The sequence below is a fragment of the Suncus etruscus genome, chromosome 1 (assembly GCF_024139225.1).
Source record: "Suncus etruscus isolate mSunEtr1 chromosome 1, mSunEtr1.pri.cur, whole genome shotgun sequence".
Taxonomy (NCBI): domain Eukaryota; kingdom Metazoa; phylum Chordata; class Mammalia; order Eulipotyphla; family Soricidae; genus Suncus; species Suncus etruscus.
In genome coordinates this window covers 59,598,222-59,619,480 of record NC_064848.1, presented here as the reverse complement: position 1 = coordinate 59,619,480, position 21,259 = coordinate 59,598,222, and the positions used below count along the sequence as shown (strand labels likewise).

Genomic DNA, 21,259 nt, shown 5'->3' with positions numbered 1-21,259 from the left:
CATAAAATGTGCAGTACCACAAGTAAACTCTGGCACCAAGTATGGTCTTTAGGAGTGACCCTAAACACTGAGCTGAAAGCAGATCCTGAGCTCTGTTGGGTATTCCCCCTACTAAGAAATAAAAAGGCAAAGGTAAAGTAAAATTAAATTACAAAGGATTTGGGGTAATAATATGTAGGTTGATGAATTGTCTACAGTGGGAAAAGTTGTGCCTGTGAGCCTGAGCATATATGGCAACACTATATGCTTAATTCTGTTGTAACTAAATTAGTATATTGGTTTTAAAAAGGCTGGAAAGATAGTACTTTGGGAATGGCATTTGCCCTGATGTAGCCAATGCAGATTTGATCCCTGATATCACATGTGATGCCTGACCCAAAGTCAAATTTGATCTGGCTGACCCAGAACTGATCCCTGACTCAGAGTCCTGCCAGGAGGTGATCCTTGAGCACAGAGCCATGAGTAAGACCTGAGCACGGCCAGGTGTGGCCAAATATATATCAAATATATAGTGCTTGCCATGCATGCAGTTGACCTGAGTTCATCTCTAGCACCAGATATGGTCCCCAAAGCCCTGCCAAAAGTGATCTTTAAGCACAGAGCCAGGAGTTAGCCCTGAATACAATCAGGACTATTACTGGCCCAATACCCAAAATAGAATTAGAACTAGTGATAGAATTAGTAAAAACAAAAACAAAAACAAAAAACAAAAAAACACAAAGGCTACCCAGTCTAAGCTCAGATGACCTCATAGGTGAATTCTACCAAATGTACAAAAAAGAAGTGACATCATTTGGGGTTGGAGTGATAACACAGTAGTAGGGCTTTTTTTTGCCTTGCACTCAGCTGACCCAGAACGGACCTGGGTTCAATCCCCAGCATCCCATATGGTCTCCTGAGTTTGCCAGGAGCAATTTTTGAGCACAGAGCCAGGTGTAACCCCTAAGCATTGCCGGGTGTGGCCCAACTCTCCCCCCCAAAACCAAATAGGGCTGGAAAAATAGCTTAATGGGTTGGAGCTTATGCTTTACATGAGAGCCCAGATTCAATCCCCACTATAAGATGATACCCTAAGCAGAGTCAGGAGTGACTCTTGAAAAGTAGTAGCTCCCAAATACTGCCAAGTGAGAACTGGTGGAGAAACCAAGGGAACTTTCAAGGTGAATACTAAACAAACCTCTCCTACTGTAGAAGGCTTCTTGGGAGGGTGAGGTTAGTGGAGGAATGAGAAGATTAAATATGAGTCTCAGGGGCTGGAGAGATAGCACAGCAATAGGGCGGTTGCCTTGTATCCTCCCGATCCAGGAGAGATGGGGTTCGAATCCCGGCATACCATATGGTCCCCCGAGCTAGACGGGTGATTTCTTTTTCTTGGGTCACACCCAACAACACTGGTTACTCCTGGCTCTATGCTCAGAAAATCACTCCTGGCAGGCATGAGGAACCATATGGGATGCGGGATTCGAAACACCGTCCTTCTGCATGCAAGTCGAACGCCCTACCTCCATGCTATCTCTCTGGCCCTAGACGGGAGATTTCTGAGCACTGCCAGGTATGACCCAAAAACAAAAACAAAAACAAAAAGCCTCGTCTCCATGTATCACCAGTCAGTGAACCTTTTAAAAGAAGAATGAATGTTGTTCAATATATGTTTACTAAATTGATCTGCTAATGTGAAAGGTGGAGATGAGTGAGCACAACTGGATGAAGGCATTCTGTTGGTGAGAGGCTGAATAAGAGTGGACAGGATCACTGAAGACCCTAAAACTGGGCGAGAGTATGAACTTATTTAAGTAGTTCCTCCAAGAAAGAGAATGAAGCCTCTGATATTTGGCTAACAACCTCTCATGAAAACTTGGTGTATTTCATAGAGTACTCATCACCATTACTTTTCTATTTGTTTGTTACTTAGGACAGCCTCCTCAACAGGTACTAGGGGCCACAGGGCAAACACTCAGTGGTGCTGAGGCGGTCAACTGGTGTCGAGGACCAAACCTGAGGCCTTGTGCTTTCCAGCCTGATGAGCTTTCTTCCTGGTCCTTCTGACCATTACTTTCAGTATTCCTTACAAAAGTCTTGTAAGGGCTGGAGAGATAGCATTGAGGTAGGGAGTTTGCCTTGCATGTAGAAGGATGGCAGTTCAAATCCTGGCATCCCATATGGTCCCCATATGCTGCCAGGAGTGATTTCTGAGAGTAGAGCCAGGAGTAACCCCTGAGCACTGTCGGTTGTGACCCAAAACCCAAAAAAAAGCCTTGTAAGATGAGTCTGATTTTTACTAATAAGAAAACACTAACTTAGAGGTGAGTAGGTACTTCAGACTCATCAGATGGTACAACAGGGCCCAAAGCTGGATTGTTCTTTCCTCTGTATCACAATGTATCCAGCTAACACTAGAAATTTTAGGCTGACTTGACACTATTTCTTTTTCTTTTTTTCTTTTTTTTTTTTTCTGGAACTTCACAAATTTGCGTGTCATCCTTGCACAGGGACCATGCTAATCTTCTCTGTATCATTCCAATTTTAGTATATGTGCTGCTGAAGTGAGCACTTGACACTATTTCTATTAAACCTGGTTTCTGTAGTGGAGGCTATAGGCTAAAATTGTATCATTTTTTTTTCTTTTGGTTTTTTGGGCCACACCCGGTAATGCTCAGGGGTTACTCCTGGCTATGTGCTCAGAAGTTGCTCCTGGCTTGGGGGACCATATGGGACACCGGGGGATCGAACCGCGGTCCGTCCAAGGCTAGCGCAGGCATGGCAGGCACCTTACCTTTAGCGCCACCGCCCGGCCCCAAAATTGTATCATTTTGGGGCCAGAGAGATAACACAGCAGTAAGGCATTTGCCTTGCATGTGCCGACCTGGGATGGACCCAGTTCGATTTCTGGCATGCCAGGAGCGAATTCTGAGCAGAGCCAGGAGTAATTCCTGAGCTTCACCGAGAGCTCACCTGAGCTCACTGAGAGGATAAAAGTCCAAATACTAGGGGCCGGGCGGTGGCGCTAAAGGTAAGGTGCCTGCCTTGCCTGCGCTAGCCTTGGACGGACCGAGGTTCGATCCCCCGGTGTCCCATATGGTCCCCCGAGCCAGGAGCAACTTCTGAGCACATAGCCAGGAGTAACCCCTGAGCATTACCGGGTGTGGCCCAAAAACCAAAAAAAAAAAAAAAAGTCCAAAAACTAATCAATCAATCAATCATTAAACTGCTTAAAAATGATATCATTTTGAAAAATATTTATTGAGTATAAATAAATGTCCTATACATTAAATATCAAGAGATATGCATTGTTGATTACACCTTAGGCTGTAATACTGAGGGAACTGTGGAGTAAAAATAACCACTCATGATACAGTAGTGATAATTCCATTCCAATACTGGACACAGTACTGATTTACTCACAAGACACAGTAAAATCCATCAAAAAAAGGTGTCACTTTCACCAACCAGTAATACCACAATAAAAAAATGGTTTTATCTAAGTCCCAGTAATCTCACTTTTGTCATCAATTTATCAGCTCAATTTGAGATTACTATTATAGAATTTCAAGATTCCCCTTTTCCTGGCTTTATTTTAAATTATTATTAATGCAAGAAAAAAAGATATATAGAGCCACTGATACTTTTAAGTAAATTAGTCTTTCATAAGGGAGCGGGTAAAAATTTAATATGAAGAAAACATCTCCCAAGTGTTAAGTCTCTTAATGAATAAAATAAAAAAGAAAGATCCTGTCCTTCAAAGAAAGAAAAAAAAATTAAATCTGTTTATAAACTTGGAAAGATAAATATTTCCTAGTCCTAGGTAAGTGTTTATTTTACATGATATACTTGAATGATCCAAGTCTATGAAGCAGGAATCTGTGGCAATCCAAATTCATCCACCAGGACTCCATCCTGTAGAAGTAAGCAATAATGGTTAATGCCACTATTTTATAATTGAGAGGATAAAAGTGATTATAACTGGGCCTGGAGAGATAGCACAGCGGCGTTTGCCTTGCAAGCAGCCGATCCAGGGCCAAAGGTGGTTGGTTTAAATCCCAGTGTCCCATATGGTCCCCCCTGCTTGCCAGGAGCTATTTCTGAGCAGACAGCCAGGAGTAACCCCTGAGCACCGCCGGGTGTGGCCCAAAAACCAAAAACCAAAAAAAAAAAAAAAAAAAAGTGATTATAACTGTTTAGTGTCCAAAATTCATTTTCAAGTATGTAATCATTAAAAAACAAATTCTACTAAGTAGGAAATAAGTGCTTTAGGTGAAAGGTAAAGAAGGGAATTGATGAAAGGAAAATAACTAGAAAAGATCAAAAGGGGTGATTCTTTGCAGAATAATGGAAGAATAAGAGAGACAGAAAACCTTAAAAGTAAACATGGGACTGGCGAGGTGGCGCTAGAGGTAAGGTGTCTGCCTTGCAAGCGCTAGCCAAGGATCAGGACTTCGGTTCGATCCCCCGGTGTCCCATATGGTCCCCCAAGCCAGGGGCGATTTCTGAGCTCTTAGCTAGGAGTAACCCCTGAGCATCAAACAGGTGTGGCCCAAAAAAAAACAAAACAAACAAAAACAAAACAAAACAAAACAAAACAAAAAAAAAAAAAAAGTAAACAGAAAAAAAAAAAGTAAACAGGAGAAACAAGATTGGTAGGATATAGGACAAAAAGCTGAGGATGAATCTTCGCCTCTAGATTCCCACTTTCACCGTGATTCCTAAAGAAGAATCAATACCATTTGTCCCAATGCCCTGAAGGAGCAGGACCCTAGACAATCAGTTCCATATTTTACTATAGTTTTCTAGTAGTGATACCATATTAATTATAAGTGTATCTCAGGGGTCGGAGAGAGAGCACAGCGGTAAGGCATTTGCCTTGCATGCGGCCAATTCAAGTTTGATTCCCAGCATCCCATATGGTCCCCTGAGCTTGCCAGGAGAGATTTCTGAGCACAGAGCCAGAACTAACTCCTGAGCGCCACCAAGTGTGGCCCAAAATAAAAACAAAAACCAAAAAAAAAAAGTGTATCTCAACAGCACAGCACATTTAAGTCATTAAACCTTTATTTTCTTTTCAGGGCAGTGCCAGAGGTTAAACCCAGAGCCTTACATGAGCAAGGCACAAGTTCTACTATGAAGCTACATTTCTAGCTCTCAGCAGAAATGGGTTTGGGTTCAGAAAAGACAGTACAGGGGCAGGAGAGATAGCATGGAGATAAGGCATTTGCCTTAGACACAGAAGGACGGTGGTTCAAATCCTAGCATCCCATATGGTCCCCCGAGCCTGCCAGGAGCGATTTCTGAGCATAGAGCCAGGAGTAACCCCTGAGCACTGCCGGATGTAATCCAAAAACCAAAAACCAAAAAAAAAAAAAAAAAAAAAAGACAGTACAATTGGGTGGACATTTGCCTCGATGCAGTCAACCCAAGTTAATTCCCAGAATCTCATAGTTGCCCGAGACAGCAGGAATGATTCCTGAATACAGAACCAGAAGTAATTCCTAAGCACCGCTGGTGTGGTGTCCGTCCCCGCCACCACACCCCCCCCCCCCGCAAAAAAAAAAAAATTCTGAAAGTGGAAATAACAAAGGTGCTCCAGGGAATGGAAAAGGTAGGAAATAGGGGCCGGAGAGATAGCATGGAGGTACAGTGTTTGCCTTGCGTTTGCCTTGCATGCAGAAGGACAGTGGTTTGAATCCCGGCATCCCATATGGTGCCCCAAGCCTGCCAGGAGCGTTTTCTGAGCATAGAGCCAGGAGTGATCCCTGAGCACTGCCGGGTGTGACCCCCAACCCCCACAAGAAAGAAAAGGTAGGAAATAGAGTTAAATAAAATTTACTTTAGGGCCAAAAGGGCAGTGCAGGTGTAAAGTGCTTGCCTAGCAGACAGCTGACTTGTGTTCAATTCCTAGCACCACATATGACTGCCAAGAATGATCCCTGAGCATAAAGCCAAGAGTAAGCCCTGAGTGCTGCCAGGTATGACCCCAAACCAACATTAAATAAAAGAAATAAAAATTATTTTAGTTGTGCTATAAGGAAAATCAATATATGTGCCTAAACACTGAACTGGCCAGAAAAGTGCAGTGGGAATGGGGTGGGCAATATGGGAATAGTAAGACTACCTCAATCTAAGAAAGAGTGGGGACAGAAGGGAAGATGGGCTTATACAGAAATCAGCAATGGGGGCAGGAGTGATAGCACAGTGGGTAGGGTGTTTGTTTGCTTTGAAAATGTCTGACGGGGCCGGGCGGTGGCGCTGGAGGTAAGGTGCCTGCCTTGCCTGCGCTAGCCTAGGACGGACCGCGGTTTGATCCCCCGGCGTCCCATATGGTCCCCCAAGAAGCCAGGAGCAACTTCTGAGCGCATAGCCAGGAGTAACCCCTGAGCGTCACAGGGTGTGGCCCAAAAACCAAAAACCAAAAAAAAAAAAAGAAAATGTCTGACAAGGGGCCGGGCGGTGGCGCTACAGGTAAGGTGCCTGCCTTGCCTGCGCTAGCCTTGGACGGACCGCGGTTCGATCCCCCGGTGTCCCATATGGTCCCCCAAGCCAGGAGCAACTTCTGAGCACATAGCCAGGAGTAACCCCTGAGCGTTACCGGGTGTGGCCCAAAAACAAAAAAAAAAACAAAAAAAAAAAAAGAAAATGTCTGACCTGGGTTTGGTCCCTGTCACCCCATATGGTGCCCTCTCCCCACAGCCTGTCAGGGGAAACTGCTGAGCCTAGAGCCAGGAATAACCCCAAGTGCTGCTGACTGTGGCCCATAAACCAAACCAAACCATACCAAAAAAGCAATTAGAGATACCTGAGAAGTTACCCACACCCCACCATTTGCTTCCAATTTCTTTTTTGTTTGTTTTTGTTTTTGAGTCACACCTGGCAGTGCTCAGGGGTTACTCCTGGCTCTATGTTCTGAAATTGCTCCTGGCAGATTTGGGGGACCATATCGAGTCCTGGGATTCGAATCATCTTCTGCATGGAAGGCAAACACCCCACCTCCATGCTATCTCTCTAGCCCCTTTTGTTTGTTTTTTTTTGGGGGGGGGGGAATCACACCTGGCAGCACTCAGGGGCCATTCCTGGTGGTGTCTGGGGACCATATAGAATGCCAGATCAAACCCAGGTCAGTTGCATGCAAATCAAATGCCCTAACCACTGTGCTATCACTTTAGCCCTCCAATTTCATTTTATTTTTAGAATTTTTCTCATTGGGAATCTGAGACCTTGGGGTGGTCAGGTTGTTTATTTTTTGGGGGGGTTACTTAATTTTTTTGTATTTTATGTAACTTTCTACTTTAAGTTAAAAAACAATCACTTTATAATCTACCAGGGTGTCTGAACTTCATTTCTCACTGCATGGTGCATGCAGAGCTGCTGGTACTTTTACAGAAAAACATCTCAAACCTGTAACTAGTACTCAGTGCAAATCAGAATCAAATGCTACCCAGGCTTTCATGCTGCAAAAATATTTTTGAGTTGCAGTCTGCCCACAATAGAGTGCAGGAAAACTTTCAAGGTTCTCAAACTAACAACAAAGATGGTCTCTCCTGTTTTAACTGAAAACACATTTTTAGATTGGAGATTGGTGGTCAAGCATAAAATTTTTACCATTTCTCAAGTAAAATATAAAAAGCATTCACCTTATTCTTTGTGTCAGTGGGAACACCTTCTGGAATTGCTGGTGCAGATGCAGCTTCATCCAGGTAAGAACTGTCTTCATCAGCCAGTAGCTCGTCACCCAGGGCATCCAACTCTGAGAATGAAAATAGCAACACTTCAAAAATGATATAAGTAAGAAAATTGGTGGTGAATATTAATGTGTTAAGTTAATAAAATCATGCATAACAAGATGAAAAATTAAAAACAAAAAGAATGGGATTATTTACTCTTATTTCCGTGATAAAAGATGCCCATTTAAGAAATTACCAAGAAAGGGCTGGAGTGATAGAATAGCAGGGAGGGGGCGCTTGCCTTGCATGTGGTCAGCCTGAATTTGATTCCCAGCAGCCCAGGAGTGATTCCTGAGTGCAGAGACAGGAGAAAGCCCAAAACCGAAACCAAAACTCAGGTGTGGCCCAAAACCAAAACAAACCCCTTTCCACCCCCCACCAAAAAAAAACAAAAAAATTTTGAAAAAGTGATAGAGTAAACTCCATGAAAATTAAAACTGAAACAAAAATTCAATCATTCCCTACTGATTTACAAGACCTTAATCTTCATAGTTTTCTGTGAATCAATTTAAATTAGAAAAACTAAAAGAGGGGCCGAAGAGATAGCATGGAGGTAAGACATTTGCTTTGCATGCAGAAGGTTGGTGGTTCGAATCCTGGCATCCTATATGGTCCCCCGAGCCTGCCAGGAGCGATTTCTGAATGTAGAGCCAGGGGTAACCCCTGAGCACTGCCGGCTGTGACCCAAAAACCAAAAAAAAAAAAAAAAAAGCAAGAAAGAAAAACTAAAAGAAACAAATTAAATTGTTTTTTCTATTGATGAATAGATAAAAGTCATTGAAAAGAGGCATCAAATTACTGTATACTGAATGACCATTATGAAAATCAGACTTTTAAAGTAAGTCTAGGGACCAGAGTAATAGCATAGCGGGTAGGGCATTTGCTTTGAATGTGGCCTACTGGGCTAATCTCTGGCATCCCATGTGGTCCCCCAAGCCTGCCAGGAGCAATTTCTGAGTACAGAGCCAAAAGTAACCCCTGAGCATTACCAGGTGTGCCCCCCCCCAAAAAAAAAGTCTGTAGTGGGGCTAGTGAGATAGTACAGTGGGTAGAGCCTCTTGCTGTGCATTCCATATGGTCCCCTGAGCATTGCCAGGAGTAATTCCTGAGAAAGAGAAAAGTAAGGTCTGAGCAATTGCTAGTTGTGGCCCCCAAATCAAAAAATAAGTAAATAATGATAAAAAAGAAGAAAAATTGGGGGCCAGAGAGATAGCACAGCGGTAGCGTGTTTGCCTTGCAAGCACTGATCCAGGACCAATGGTGGTTCGAATCCCAGCATCCCATATGGTCCCCCGTGCCTGCCAGGAGTGATTTCTGAGCAGAGAGCCAGGAGTAACCCCTGAGCATCGCCGGGATTAATTCTGAGTGCAGAGCCAGAACTAAACCTTGAACACCACTAAGTGTGGCCCAAAAACCAAAAACCAAAAAAAAAAAAAAAAAAAAAAAAAAAGAAGAAGAAGAAAAATTGAGTCCTCTACCAAGTCACTCACACTAGAAATTAACAAATATCTTTGATATCCTCTTCTCCCTCCAATCACTGGTACATTTAACCTTTTCTTTTTTTTTTTTTTTTTGGTTTTTGTTTTTGGGCCACACCCATTTGACGCTCAGGGGTTACTCCTGGCTATGTGCTCAGAAATCGCCCCTGGCTTGGGGGGACCATATGGGACGCTGGGGGATCGAACCGCGATCCTTCCTTGGCTAGCGCTTGCAAGGCAGGCACCTTACCTCCAGCGCCACCTACCCGGCCCCACATTTAACCTTTTCAAATTTCTTCAATTTGTCCATTTCTCTTGGCTTCTGCTATCATCACCTAATGGTGGTCTCAACCATGATCATTTTTCTCTCTTTTTTTTTGGGCCACACTTAGTGGTGTTCAAGGTTTACTTCTGGCTCTACACTCAGAATTAATCCTGGCAGTGCTCAGCAGACCATATGGGATGCTGAGGATCAAACCCATGTCAGCCACATACAAGTGACTATCCAGTTCCATCACCATCATCTCTCCTTTTTTTTTTTGCGGGGGGGGGGGGGGGGAGGATCACACCTGGCGACACTCAGGGATTACTCCTGGCTCGGCACTCAGTAGTCACTCCTAGTTGGCTTAGGGGATCATATGGGATGCTGGGATTCAAACCACCTTCCGTCCTGATCGGCTGCATGCAAAGCAAACACCATACCATTGTGCTATCTCTCCCCCTCAACCCCTGTCTCTTAAATGGATCACAGCAATAGCATCTGGAATGCCAGGAATTGAACCCAGGGAAGCACCCTAGTCGCTGTACCATTACTCTGGCTTCTCAAAGAATACTTTTTGAAGAATGTGATAGCCCTAGACCTAACATAGTGCTTGCATATAGTAGTTGCACACTAAAGCTTTGTGCCAACTACTGTTTTTTTTTTTTTTTTTTTTTTTTTTGGTTTTTGGACCACACCCTGCAATGCTCAGAGGTTACTCCTGGCTGTCTGCTCAGAAATAGCTCCTGGCAGGCACGAGGGACCATATGGGACACCAGAATTTGAACCAACCACCTTTGGTCCTGGGTCGGCTGCTTGCCAGGCAAACACCACTGTGCTATCTCTCCGGGCCCTAACTACTGTTTCTTGATCTACTTTACTATATACAGAGAGGATTCCAAGCAGAAAAAATAGGAGAAAAGGCAAAATAGCAGGAAAAGGCAGACATTCTAAACCAGATACTAAGTACTGGTTTAGCCATTGATCACTCCAGAGTTGCACTGACTACTCCAGAGTTGTTGATGGATGCCTAAAGCCTCAAGGGCTCTCTCCCCCTTCTCTCCCTCTCTCTCCTCCTCTCCTCTCTTTTCCTCTCCCTCTCCCTCTCCCTCCCCTCCTCCTTCTCTCTCTCTCTCTCTCTCTCTCTCTCTTTTCTCCCTTTCTTCTCCCTCTCTCCCCCCTCTCATATGAGCTCCTGCCCTGAGACTATAACTACACACACACTATATATATGCCGTTTTTCCACAACAAACACACATATACACCTTTTCCCACAACTTACTTGCTTCTAGGTCGTCTTCATCTACTTGTGGGGTGCCATAACTGCGACTCAGTGACACACTCACACCCACACCCCACACACACCCTTTTTCCCACAACTTACCTGTTTCTAGCTTTTCTTTATCTAATTCTGGGGTGCCATAACTGCGACTCAGTGACACATACCCACAGACACCCACACCCACCCTTTTTCCCACAACTTACCTGCTTCTAGGTCATCTTCATCTAATTCTGGGGTGCCATAACTACGACTCAGTGCCTCCTGAATTTCATTTGCATCTTCCATCATATCCTCTAGCTGGTCTTGTAAATCCTACAGAAATAAGTGGCAAGGTTTTTATTCATTTCTTACTCTTTTTCTCTATTTTTAACCCCTATTCTCCCCACTTTTCCCTTTTTTGCAGAAAACTGAGCCACATCCAGTGGTCTTCAGGGGATACCCTTGGCTCACAGAGTTATCTGTACACAGTGGTACTTCCTGATGGCACTCAATGAACAATAAATGGTGTTGGGGATTGAACCAGGGTACACTGCATGCAAGACCGTGCTTTAACTTGTTCTAGCTCTCTAGCCCAGAAACAGCAACACACACACACACACACACACACACACACACACACACACACACACACACACACACACACACACACACACTGTTAAGTATCAAACAATCACTTATCCAGGACTGTTATTTTCCTTTCTGTACTTCAGATCTTAGCCAATGAATTGTTTTAGTCAATCCAGCCTAAGTAAGTGCTCTTTTAAAGGACAGGCTTGAGAAACTCATGAATGTTCTTTCTACTGAAAGTGTAGCAAAGGTGCTTAAAGAGTTATCTGAATATTACAAGCCTGAGTTAGATAGAGCTCAAAGGGCTAGAACACATGCCTGATAGGCAGAGGCCCCGAGTTCTTTCCCTAGCACCAGATGGCCTCCTGAACACAGCTGGATAGAAACATGGCATTTCCCCGCTCTATGTTTTTCTGCCAAAAAAAGAATAAAATTAAAACCTCCAAGTTAGGGGCCAGAGAGATAGTACAGTGAGCAAGGTGCTTGCTTTGCATGTGGTCAAGCTGGGTTCAATCCCCAGCACCCTGAATGGTTTCCTGAGCACCGTTGGGAGTGATTCCTGAGTGCATATCCAGGAGTAACCCCTGAGCATTGTTGGGTATGGTCCGAAAACCAAAAAGGAAAAAAAAATACATCCAAGTTAGGGGCTGGAAAGTGACCTAGGCTAGATTCTTGGTACCATTATGATCTCCTGAGTACTGCCAAAGGTGACCTCTGAAAACAGAACAGAAGTAAACCCTAAGCATGGGCAGATGTAGCAATTCCTTCTCCCCCAAATACTAATTATCTTTTGTTGTGTTTAGTATAAGGAGTACAACATATTCCTCATATGTTGAAAATTCGACACTAAGAGGAAAGAAGATTGCAACAAGTACCATTGATCTTTTTTTTTTTTTTTTTTTTTTTTTTTCGGTTTTCTAGGTCAGACCTGGTGGTGCTCAGGGGTTATTCCTGGATCTTCGCTCAGAAATTGCTCCTGGCTCGAGGGACCATATGGGATGCCAGGGATTGAACCCGAATCCATCCTGGGTCAGCCATGTACAAGGCAAACGCCCTGCCACTATGCTACCACTCTGGCCCAAGTGCCACTGCACTGATCTTGATGATTTTTTTTGAACTATGCCAAACATTTGAAAACTCTTTTCTGGCTCCCAAATCATATTTTTTAAAATGAGTACATAAAAATTGAGCAGGTAGAGGAATTATAAAAAATACAAAGGGAAAAAGAAGTTAAGCAGGTAAAAAGTAAAACGGAGAAAAAAACATGCATGTATTTATTTATTTGCCCATGCTAACTAAGTATGGCTAAACCACACCTAGCCAAGCCTACACTTGTCCCCTTACAGTGTTCAGAGGCCAATCTATACCTCGAGGTGCCTCGTAGGAGGTACTTTGGGTTGAACCTGGAAAATCCTACATGCAAAGCAAGGATTCTAGCCCAGTGAACCATCTCCCTATTCCAAAAACCTTTAAAAAAAAAGTGGGGGGCTGAAGAGAAAGCATGGAGGTAGAGGGTTTGTCTTGCATGCAGAAGGATGGTGGTTTGAATCCTGGCATCCCATATTATCCCCTGAGTCTGCCAGGAGCAATTTCTGAGTTCAGGAGGAATCCCTGAGCACTGCCGGGTGTGAGTCCAAAACAAACAAACAAAAAAAAAGTGGAAAAAACAATATGGGGTGGAGGGCCTGGAGTGCGTAGGGATTTTCTTGGACATGGCTGACCCAGATTTGATTCCTGGCATTCAATATAGTCTTTTGTGCCCCACCAGGAATAATTTCTTTTCTTTTCTTTTTTTTTTTGGTTTTTGGGCCACACCCGGCGGTGCTCAGGGGTTACTCCTGGCTGTCTGCTCAGAAATAGCTCCTGGCAGGCACAGGGGACCATATGGGACACCGGGATTCAAACCAACCACCTTTGGTCCTGGATTGGCTGCTTGCAAGGCAAACGCTGCTGTGCTATCTCTCCGGGCCCCCACCAGGAATAATTTCTGAGCTGAAAGACAGGAGTAACCCCTGAATATTGCTGGATGTAGTCCAAAAAACAAAAACAAAAACAAAAACAAAAAAAAGGAGGCCAGAGCAATAGTATTGAGGGGTAAGGTGCTTGCCTGCCTTGCACACAACCAAACCAGGTTCCATCTCTGGCATCCTATATGACTCCCCAAGTCTGCCAGGAATGAACCCTGAGCAGAAGCCAGGTATAAGTCCTGAGTACCACCAGGTATGGATGGGCCACTCCAAAGGGAAAAAAAAAATCCCCAAACCGGAGTCTTTTAATAAGAAACTGGAAACTTGTTAGGTTCTTATTATGCAAATATGCATAATTATGCATATTGTTATATGCAAGTCATTTTGAGTCCATACACACCTTAATTTCATAACAAGTCCATGTTATATTAGGATCCTAGCATCATTATGTGATCCTATCAATACTCTCTTCCAATGTTACTTTGTTATTAATCAGATGGTCCTGGGGCCCCAGAGACAGCACAGCTGTAGGGCATTTGCCTTGCATGCAGCTGACCCTGGAGGGACTCGGTTTGATTCATCCCATATGGTCACCCCAGCCTGCCAGGGGCGATTTCTGAGTGCAGAGCCAGGAGTAACCCCTGAGCACCTCGGGTTGTGGCCCAACAATCAATCAATCCATCAATCAATCAATAACGTTTAAAAAAAATAAGCAGGTGGTCCCATGTTCAGTCCCTCTTCTATGTTGTTCCTATAGACACTTCCACTGATTTTTTTTTTCAGAAGCTAGCAACTAACTCACCTCAATTTGATCGATTTTCACTTGCTTATATGCTTTTTTCATTTCCTTGACTCCCACTTTCATAGCATCAACCTGTAAAAAGGTAAGAGGATGCCTTTAAAAATAATGTTGGTTAAATTTTTCAAAGAACACAAGAGTAAAGCTGTAAAATACAGTCATGGGATGGGTGCGTTGAGAGTACCGTGGTCTTGGTGTCCTTCAGTGATTGGATGGTGTAATTGGCTTGTTCCATGTTAAAGGACTGCTGGGCGAGATTGTCACGCTGCTGCTCATACCTTTATAGTCCATTGAGAACGGCAAATGAGTTACAAAGAAATTCTTATAAAGTATCTCTCATGCTTTATAGAATTTTCTCTTAAAATACGTAAGTTTAGTCTGAAAAATTAAACATGCAAGAAAATTGACAAGAACAATTTAGCCTTCAGTCCAAGTATCATTTGATGTATCCTTCCGATCTTTTTTATTTGTATTTTCCACTATTTTCCACATAACATAGCAATGGCAAATAGTTTTAACATAAGCATAGTTTCTTTTTCAAATTTTGTATGATCTCAAAGATCAACAGTGATATCAATTGGCTTAGAAAAAGTCACGAGGGGCCAGAGCAGTGGCACAAGTGGTAGGACATTTGCTGTACATGCACTGACCTAGGACGAACAAGGTTCAATCCCCCCCGGCGTCCCATATGGTACCCCAAGCCAGGAGCAAGTTCTGAGTGCATAGCCCAGAGTAAGCCTGGAACGTCAACAAGTGTGGCCCAAAAACCAAAACCATAACCAAAAACGAAAAAAGAAAAAAAAAGTCGCAAAAAGTTTGGGAGATGTCTAAGTGGCTAAAAATGCCTGCCTTGCAAATATAAGGCTGAAAGTTTGATCCCCAGCACTTTTAGCATGCACCAAGTGTTTGTTACTGTTAGCTCCCCTCTGTGCTCCCACTGCCACAGTACTTTCCAGCTACCTAGTAGCTGGGTAAATGGGAGATCAGGGGTGGTCCCCGGTGAACACTGCAATTAAAAAGATGTGCAGGGGCTGGAGAGATAACATGGAGGTAAAGCGGTTGCCTTGCATGCAGAAGGTCAGTGGTTTGAATCCGACATTCCATATGGTCCCCTGAGAGCCTGCCAGGAGCAATTTCTGAGCATAGAACCTGGAGTAACCCCTGAGCGCTGCCGGGTGTGACCCCCCCCTCCATCTAAAAAAGATGTGCAACCCCCTGACAAGCACTTGTGTTAGCAACACAATGAGCATGTGACCTGGTGAGCACTACACACATATGTGTCAGAGGCCCAGATGAAGAATGCAGTGAGTATTGCAGCCAACTTGATTTTGGGATCACCACAATCAAGCAAGTGCGAATACTTGTCATCACAACCACAAAACTGACGAAATGGGAAAAGAATGAACCAACTCACTAACCAATCAAGCAACCATACAGTAACCTACACAGAATTTTAAAAGGCTAGGTCAGTGGTGGGCAACCTTTTTTTTTCGATTGAGCCAAATCTCGCCAAACCACGACTGAAATTTATTTTGAGAGCCACATTTTTTAAATCGAAAATATATAGGATGGTACTCTGTTTTTAGTTTCAATAAGTTTTTATTGAGAATATTCTTTTTTTTTTTTTTTTAAACGAATTTTCTTTTTTTTTTTTTTTTTTTGGTTTTTGGGCCACACCCTGTGACGCTCAGGGGTTACTCCTGGCTATGCGCTCAGAAGTTGCTCCTGGCTTCTTGGGGGACCATATGGGACGCCGGGGGATCGAACCGCGGTCCGTGCGCAGGCAAGGCAGGCACCTTAGCTCCAGCGCCACCGCCCGGCCCCTATTGAGAATATTCTGCATGCAAGTATCCACATAGGTCGGGAGGATATAAATAACACAACTAACTAAACAAAAACTTTAGAATGATATTATTTATCGATAACGTTAAATTCCGTAAAATTTGCCTTACAATGTAGAGAAAATTACATCCTGACAATGACTGACAAAGTCACAAACACTAACGTGAACATTGACCATGGTTCTGATCAGAGCTGTGTGGAGCTGGCCTCCGGGGCTGCACACAGGGCAAGCACTGACAGAGGCTAGGAGCAGAGTCCTGATTCCTGGAGCGGCTGCCTGGCACACAGAAGAGACACATTAAAAAATGTAAAGAGCTGTATGTGGCTTGCGAGCTGCAGCTTGCCGACCACTGGGCTAGGTTGATAGGTCAAAGGGGTGGATTCCTAGTACTTCATGGCTCCCTGCAGACCTTGTATACCAGCAGATATAACCTTTGTAATTCCTGAGCACTACCAAATATGGCTCTAAAACCTCCATAACAAGCACACAGGACTAGAGATATCAACAACCTTCCTGTTTCTTTATTCCTGACTTCCATTATCCCAAAAAGAGATCACCAACAGAGGCAGTTCACAGTAGTGAGAAGCACCAAAGATACTCTCAGCTTCCTTTGAAATATTAGGTCACTGCCACAGCAAATTAAGGACCCTTAAATCAATCCTAGTGGATGGGACACATTCGGAATTCCTAGTTTTACTCGAAACAAAAATATAAAGAAAACTCCAAGTACTGAGAGAACTAAATCCTATCCAGCTGGATAATTCAATATAGAAACTTTTAGCTGCAATAAAACTATTTAAACTTAAATTGAGATTAAATAAAACAAACAAACAAACAAACAAACAGATGTGTTCTTTTTTTTTAATTCTAAGGATCGAATTCAGGGTCTGATACACATAAGGAAAGTACTTTGTTGCTGATAAAACTAATTTTATTTTTTTTTAATTTCTTCTGTGTTGGGGGCACACTTGATGGCATGTAGGGCTTGCTCCTGGCTCTGTGCTCTGTGATTACTCTTATTCAGGCCCAGGAAATCATATGGGGTGCTGAGGATCAAACCTGGGTTGACTGTATGCTAGGTAATCACCTTCTCCACAGTACTGTTTCTCCAGCCCCATGATAAAATTCATTTAAAAAAACTCAACAACCACATGCACTTAAGAACTACTATGTTGGGGGCCGGAGAGATAGCATGAAGGTAAGGCGTTTGCCTTTCATGCAGGTCATCGGTTGGAATCTCGGCGCCCCATATGGTCCCCCGTGTCTGCCAGGAGCAATTTCTGAGCCTGGAGCCAGGAATAACCCCTGAGCACTGCCGGGTGTGACCCAAAAACCAAAAAAAAAAAAAAAAAAAAAAAGAACTACTATGTTGGACAGTACAGACATAATAGTTTAATCCAGTGTAAAAAGTTAAGTTAGGTGTTTCTAAACATAATAGTAAAATTTGTAAATTAATCAAGAATGCTTGTATACCATTATGAACACCAGCAGGAATAATAGACCATCTTCCTGTTAGTTAAAATCGCAAAAGAAATGAGTATCCAATGACTTACATCCTCTTTTGCTTTAAAACCCGCAAAGCTTTCTGCTTGACCATATTCTGGGGGAGGAAAAACAGGGTTAATGAGAAATTGAAAATACACATTTGTCAAAAGAGACCTTCCATATACTCAAATACATAAAGCTATTTATTCTGTATTTTCAAAGTAGTACAGGGGCTGGAGCAATAGTGGAGCAGGTGGGGTGTTGGCCTTGCATGCAGCCTACCCAGGTTTGATGTCTGGCATCCCATTTGGTCTCTCAAGCCATACCAGGAGTGATTCCGAAATGCAGAGCCTACAGTATGCCCTAAACATTGTTGTGTGTGGCCCCAAAATAAAAAACAAAACATAGTACGGTGGCACTTTGAATGTTCTTTCTCTCCTGAGCAAGTCGTTAAGCTTCGGCTCATCAGTCTTTGCATTCCCATAACTCAGTATAAATTTACAATGTTCTCTCTTCTTAGAGCATATTATCTCTAACCCCAACTTTTCAAAAGAAAATTTGCATATTCAGTTAGTTGTCCTAGGGAAACTGCATATTTAGGCCACATTGTAAATGTAGCATGCCCAAATCTGTCAAAATTACAATGGCCCAACTACTCTTTCATATCTCGCATCTTCAATCTCACTCTGCTCTCTCTGCTCTTTTCACTGTCATTCTAGTACTAATTTTTTGTTTTGTTTTGTTTTTGTTTTTGGGTCACACCCGGCAGTGCTCAGGGGTTACTCCTGGCTGTCTGCTCAGAAATAGCTCCTGGCAGGCACGGGGGACCATATGGGACACCGGGATTCGAACCAACCACCTTTGGTCCTGGATCGGCTGCTTGCAAGGCAAACGCCGCTGTGCTATCTCTCCGGGCCCTCTAGTACTGATTTTCAGAATCTATTTCATATAGATCATCATTTTCATATCCACCAATCTCTCTGAGACTTCCATCTCAAGTCTAGAAGAACTTTCCTACCTCAAGTCACACTTTACTCCAGGTCATCTAACTTAGATAAGAAAAGTCTCTTCTGGGGCTGGAGAGATAGCATGGAGGTAGGGCATTTGCCTTGCATGTAGAAGGACGGTGGTTCTAATCCTGGCATCCCATATGGTCCCCCGAGCCTGGCAGAAGCAATTTCTGAGCATAGAACCAGGAGTATTCCCTGAGCGATACCGGATGTGACCCAAATAAACCAAAATAAAGAAAGAAAAGAGAAGAAAGAAAGAAGAAAGGAAGGAAGGGACAAAGAGAGAGAGAAAGAAAGAAAAAGAAAGAAAAGTCTCTTCTTGTTTCCCATTTTACACTATCCACACATAATTTTGTCTCCTATAAGGAGGATGTAAAAAATGGACAAAATTACTTCAGAGACATGGGCTGGAGTGATGATAGCACAGCAGGTAGGGTGATTGCCTTGCATGCAGCCAACCCAGGTTCTAACTCCGGCATCCCATATGGTCCTCCAAGCACTAATGACCAGGAATGGCCCCTGAGCACAGAGCCAGAAGTGATCTATGAGCACCTCTGGGTGTTACCCCCAAATCACCCTCCAAAATTATTTCATAGATAATATAAATACCTTATGTTTACTATGTTTCTTTTCTTTTTTGTTTTTGGCCACACTTGGTGACGCTCAGGGGTCACTCCTGGCTATGCGCTCAGAAATCACTTCTGGCTGGGGGGACCATATGGGATGCCGGGAGATCCAACCGTGGTCCGTCCTAGGTTAGTGTGTGAAAGGCAAACACCCTATCTCTTGAGCTACCACTCCAGCCCCCAGGAGCAGTATTATCCTTCCAGCCCCCTACCAATCTATATATATTTTGGGGTTTTTTGGGGCACACTCTGTAGTGCTCAGGGGTTACTCCTGCTCTGCACCCAGAAATCATTCCTGACAGGCTTGAGGGACCAGTTGGGATGCCGGGAATAGAACTGGGGCCCGTCGCAACAGGCAAATACCCTATTGCTGTGCTTTAGCTCTAGCCCTAACCATTTTTTTGGTGGGGGGTCACACCCGGCCGTGCCCAGGGGTTACTCATGGCTCTATGCTCAGAAGTCGCTCCTGGCAGGCTCAGGGGACCATTTAGGATGCTGGGCTTCGAACCATTGACCTTCTGCATGCAAGGCAAACACTTTACCTCCATGCTATCTCTCGGCCCCACCAATTCATTTTTAACCTCTTAATCTGACCAGCTAGCAATGCACTCTTCAGTCCTTTCTCTTCATATTGTCACCTTCTACACAGAATATGCAAATTCCCAGTAGTTTCTAGCACACATGTGATTAGTGTCTCCATTGGTGAAATGCCACCTCCTTTTTCTGTGATTTCTCTTTCCAGTAAGGATACACTCTCAAGTCAGTTTCCCCCTCAAACTAAACTATGATTTTCTCTTATGTATCTTTCACAACCCACCACCATTCCTGGGTCCTATTTTCTTTTGAAATCTATAAATTTTTAACATCAGTACATAAAATCCATAATTATGTGAAACTGTTCTTCTAACCATAATTACATGAAACTGTTCCCCCAAGGGTTCTGGAAATTATTTTTGTTTTGTTGACTTTTTTATCGGACGCACTATCATAGACAACACTGTTCATGACAAGTCTGCAGGCAATGTTCCAACACCACAAGCTCCACCAGAGTGTCTTCCCTTATTATTCCAGTGCACCATTTTTTTCCACTGCACCTTTACATCACCTTCTGGCATTTACCTTTGCCGGACCTTCTCTCATCTTCTTGATTTGATCCTTATACTTCACTAGCTCAGCATCCAGGCGAGAAATCTTTTTGTCAATGGATTCTGCCCTGCTGTCCACCTTAATGGGGAGGGAATAATAAACAAATCAAAGGCAGCGGTGGTCATCATAATATATTATCAACCCTAGCCCTCCCTCAGCCCCCCCAAAATACATTTACAAAAGACAGGGTAGAAGAGGGTGCAACATGGAAAAAGGAAATGAAAAAGAAGTCGAGCTTATGACAAAGGGTAGGGAATGGGTTCCCGAACCAGGAACACTAGGGTGCCTTGATGCATTACACCATGTCACAGCCTCCGATATTCCAGGGTTCTCAAGTGTATGTGAGCAGGAAAAACAAACAAACAAACAAAAAACCCTGAGAATCACTGTGGAGAGTTGAGGTTCCCTCAGAAACAGGGCCTGATTGTGCTGGGGTTCCAGCCATTGCTTAGCCCTCAACAAAGGGAGTTTCACAGGAGATCCCGGGCACCGGACTGAAGTCCAAGCAGTGAGGTCCAAAGCTGAGAAATAAAGATCCAGAGCGGGGAGATGCGGGGTGCATGGGGAAGGGACAATTGTGGAGGATGGGTAACAGACAAGGTGGGAATAAGAGCGAAAGAGAAGGCAGAGCGAGCAGACAGGACAGTGCCGGGCCAGGTGGAGGCCGTGATGGCTTCGGGGAGGGGTCCCCGGTTTGTGTCTTCAGGAGGGGCTCTGAAAAGCAGCACAAAGCTGGGGTGAACAGGGGGTCCGAGTCCGGGTGTGGTGGGGGGGCAGGAGTGGGCGGGGCCGGCGAGGGGTTGTCAGAGATCCTCAGCCCCGGGTTGGCCAGGCCGCAGGTGCCCACCGTGCCGATGCAGTCAGTCAGGCTGGGCGGCGGAGCCTTCGGTTTCGCTTTCCCGAACAACCGGTTCATCTTGAGCGGCCGTACGAAGAGAACCCAAACAAACACTGGAGCAAAATCCCAAACGGAAGAAGAAGGACCCCACCACCTCCGGCGCCGCTTCCACTTCCGGCACGTCCTGCGCAAGCGCAGTGAGCCGCCGCTGGAATCTTCGGATTCCCTTTTCCGGGTTCTCCACTAG

General features: G+C 44.1%; 1 protein-coding gene and 1 non-coding gene across 3 annotated transcripts; both read right to left on the bottom strand.

Annotated features, from left to right (window-relative positions):
- Positions 1 to 2,444: 2,444 nt before the first annotated feature.
- Positions 2,445 to 2,551, bottom strand: LOC126027422 (U6 spliceosomal RNA). The gene has a single exon (XR_007502263.1). It is a non-coding gene; the product is annotated as a U6 spliceosomal RNA (small nuclear RNA).
- Positions 2,552 to 3,219: 668 nt separating this feature from the next.
- CHMP5 (charged multivesicular body protein 5) lies at positions 3,220 to 21,254 on the bottom strand. 2 transcript variants are annotated; one of them, XM_049774042.1, is made up of 8 exons: positions 21,022 to 21,254; positions 20,148 to 20,252; positions 17,461 to 17,507; positions 14,249 to 14,342; positions 14,068 to 14,139; positions 10,935 to 11,043; positions 7,623 to 7,756; positions 3,220 to 3,894 (listed from the first exon to the last, which is right to left on the bottom strand). In XM_049774042.1, the coding sequence occupies exons 1-8, from the start codon at positions 21,088 to 21,090 to the stop codon at positions 3,844 to 3,846; spliced, it is 681 nt and encodes a 226-aa protein (XP_049629999.1). In that variant the 5' UTR covers positions 21,091 to 21,254; the 3' UTR covers positions 3,220 to 3,843. The 2 variants fall into 2 exon arrangements, with proteins under 2 accessions (XP_049629999.1, XP_049630007.1); XM_049774050.1 differs by having other exon boundaries at positions 7,623 to 7,735; positions 21,022 to 21,241.
- Between the last annotated feature and the right edge of the window lie 5 nt (positions 21,255 to 21,259).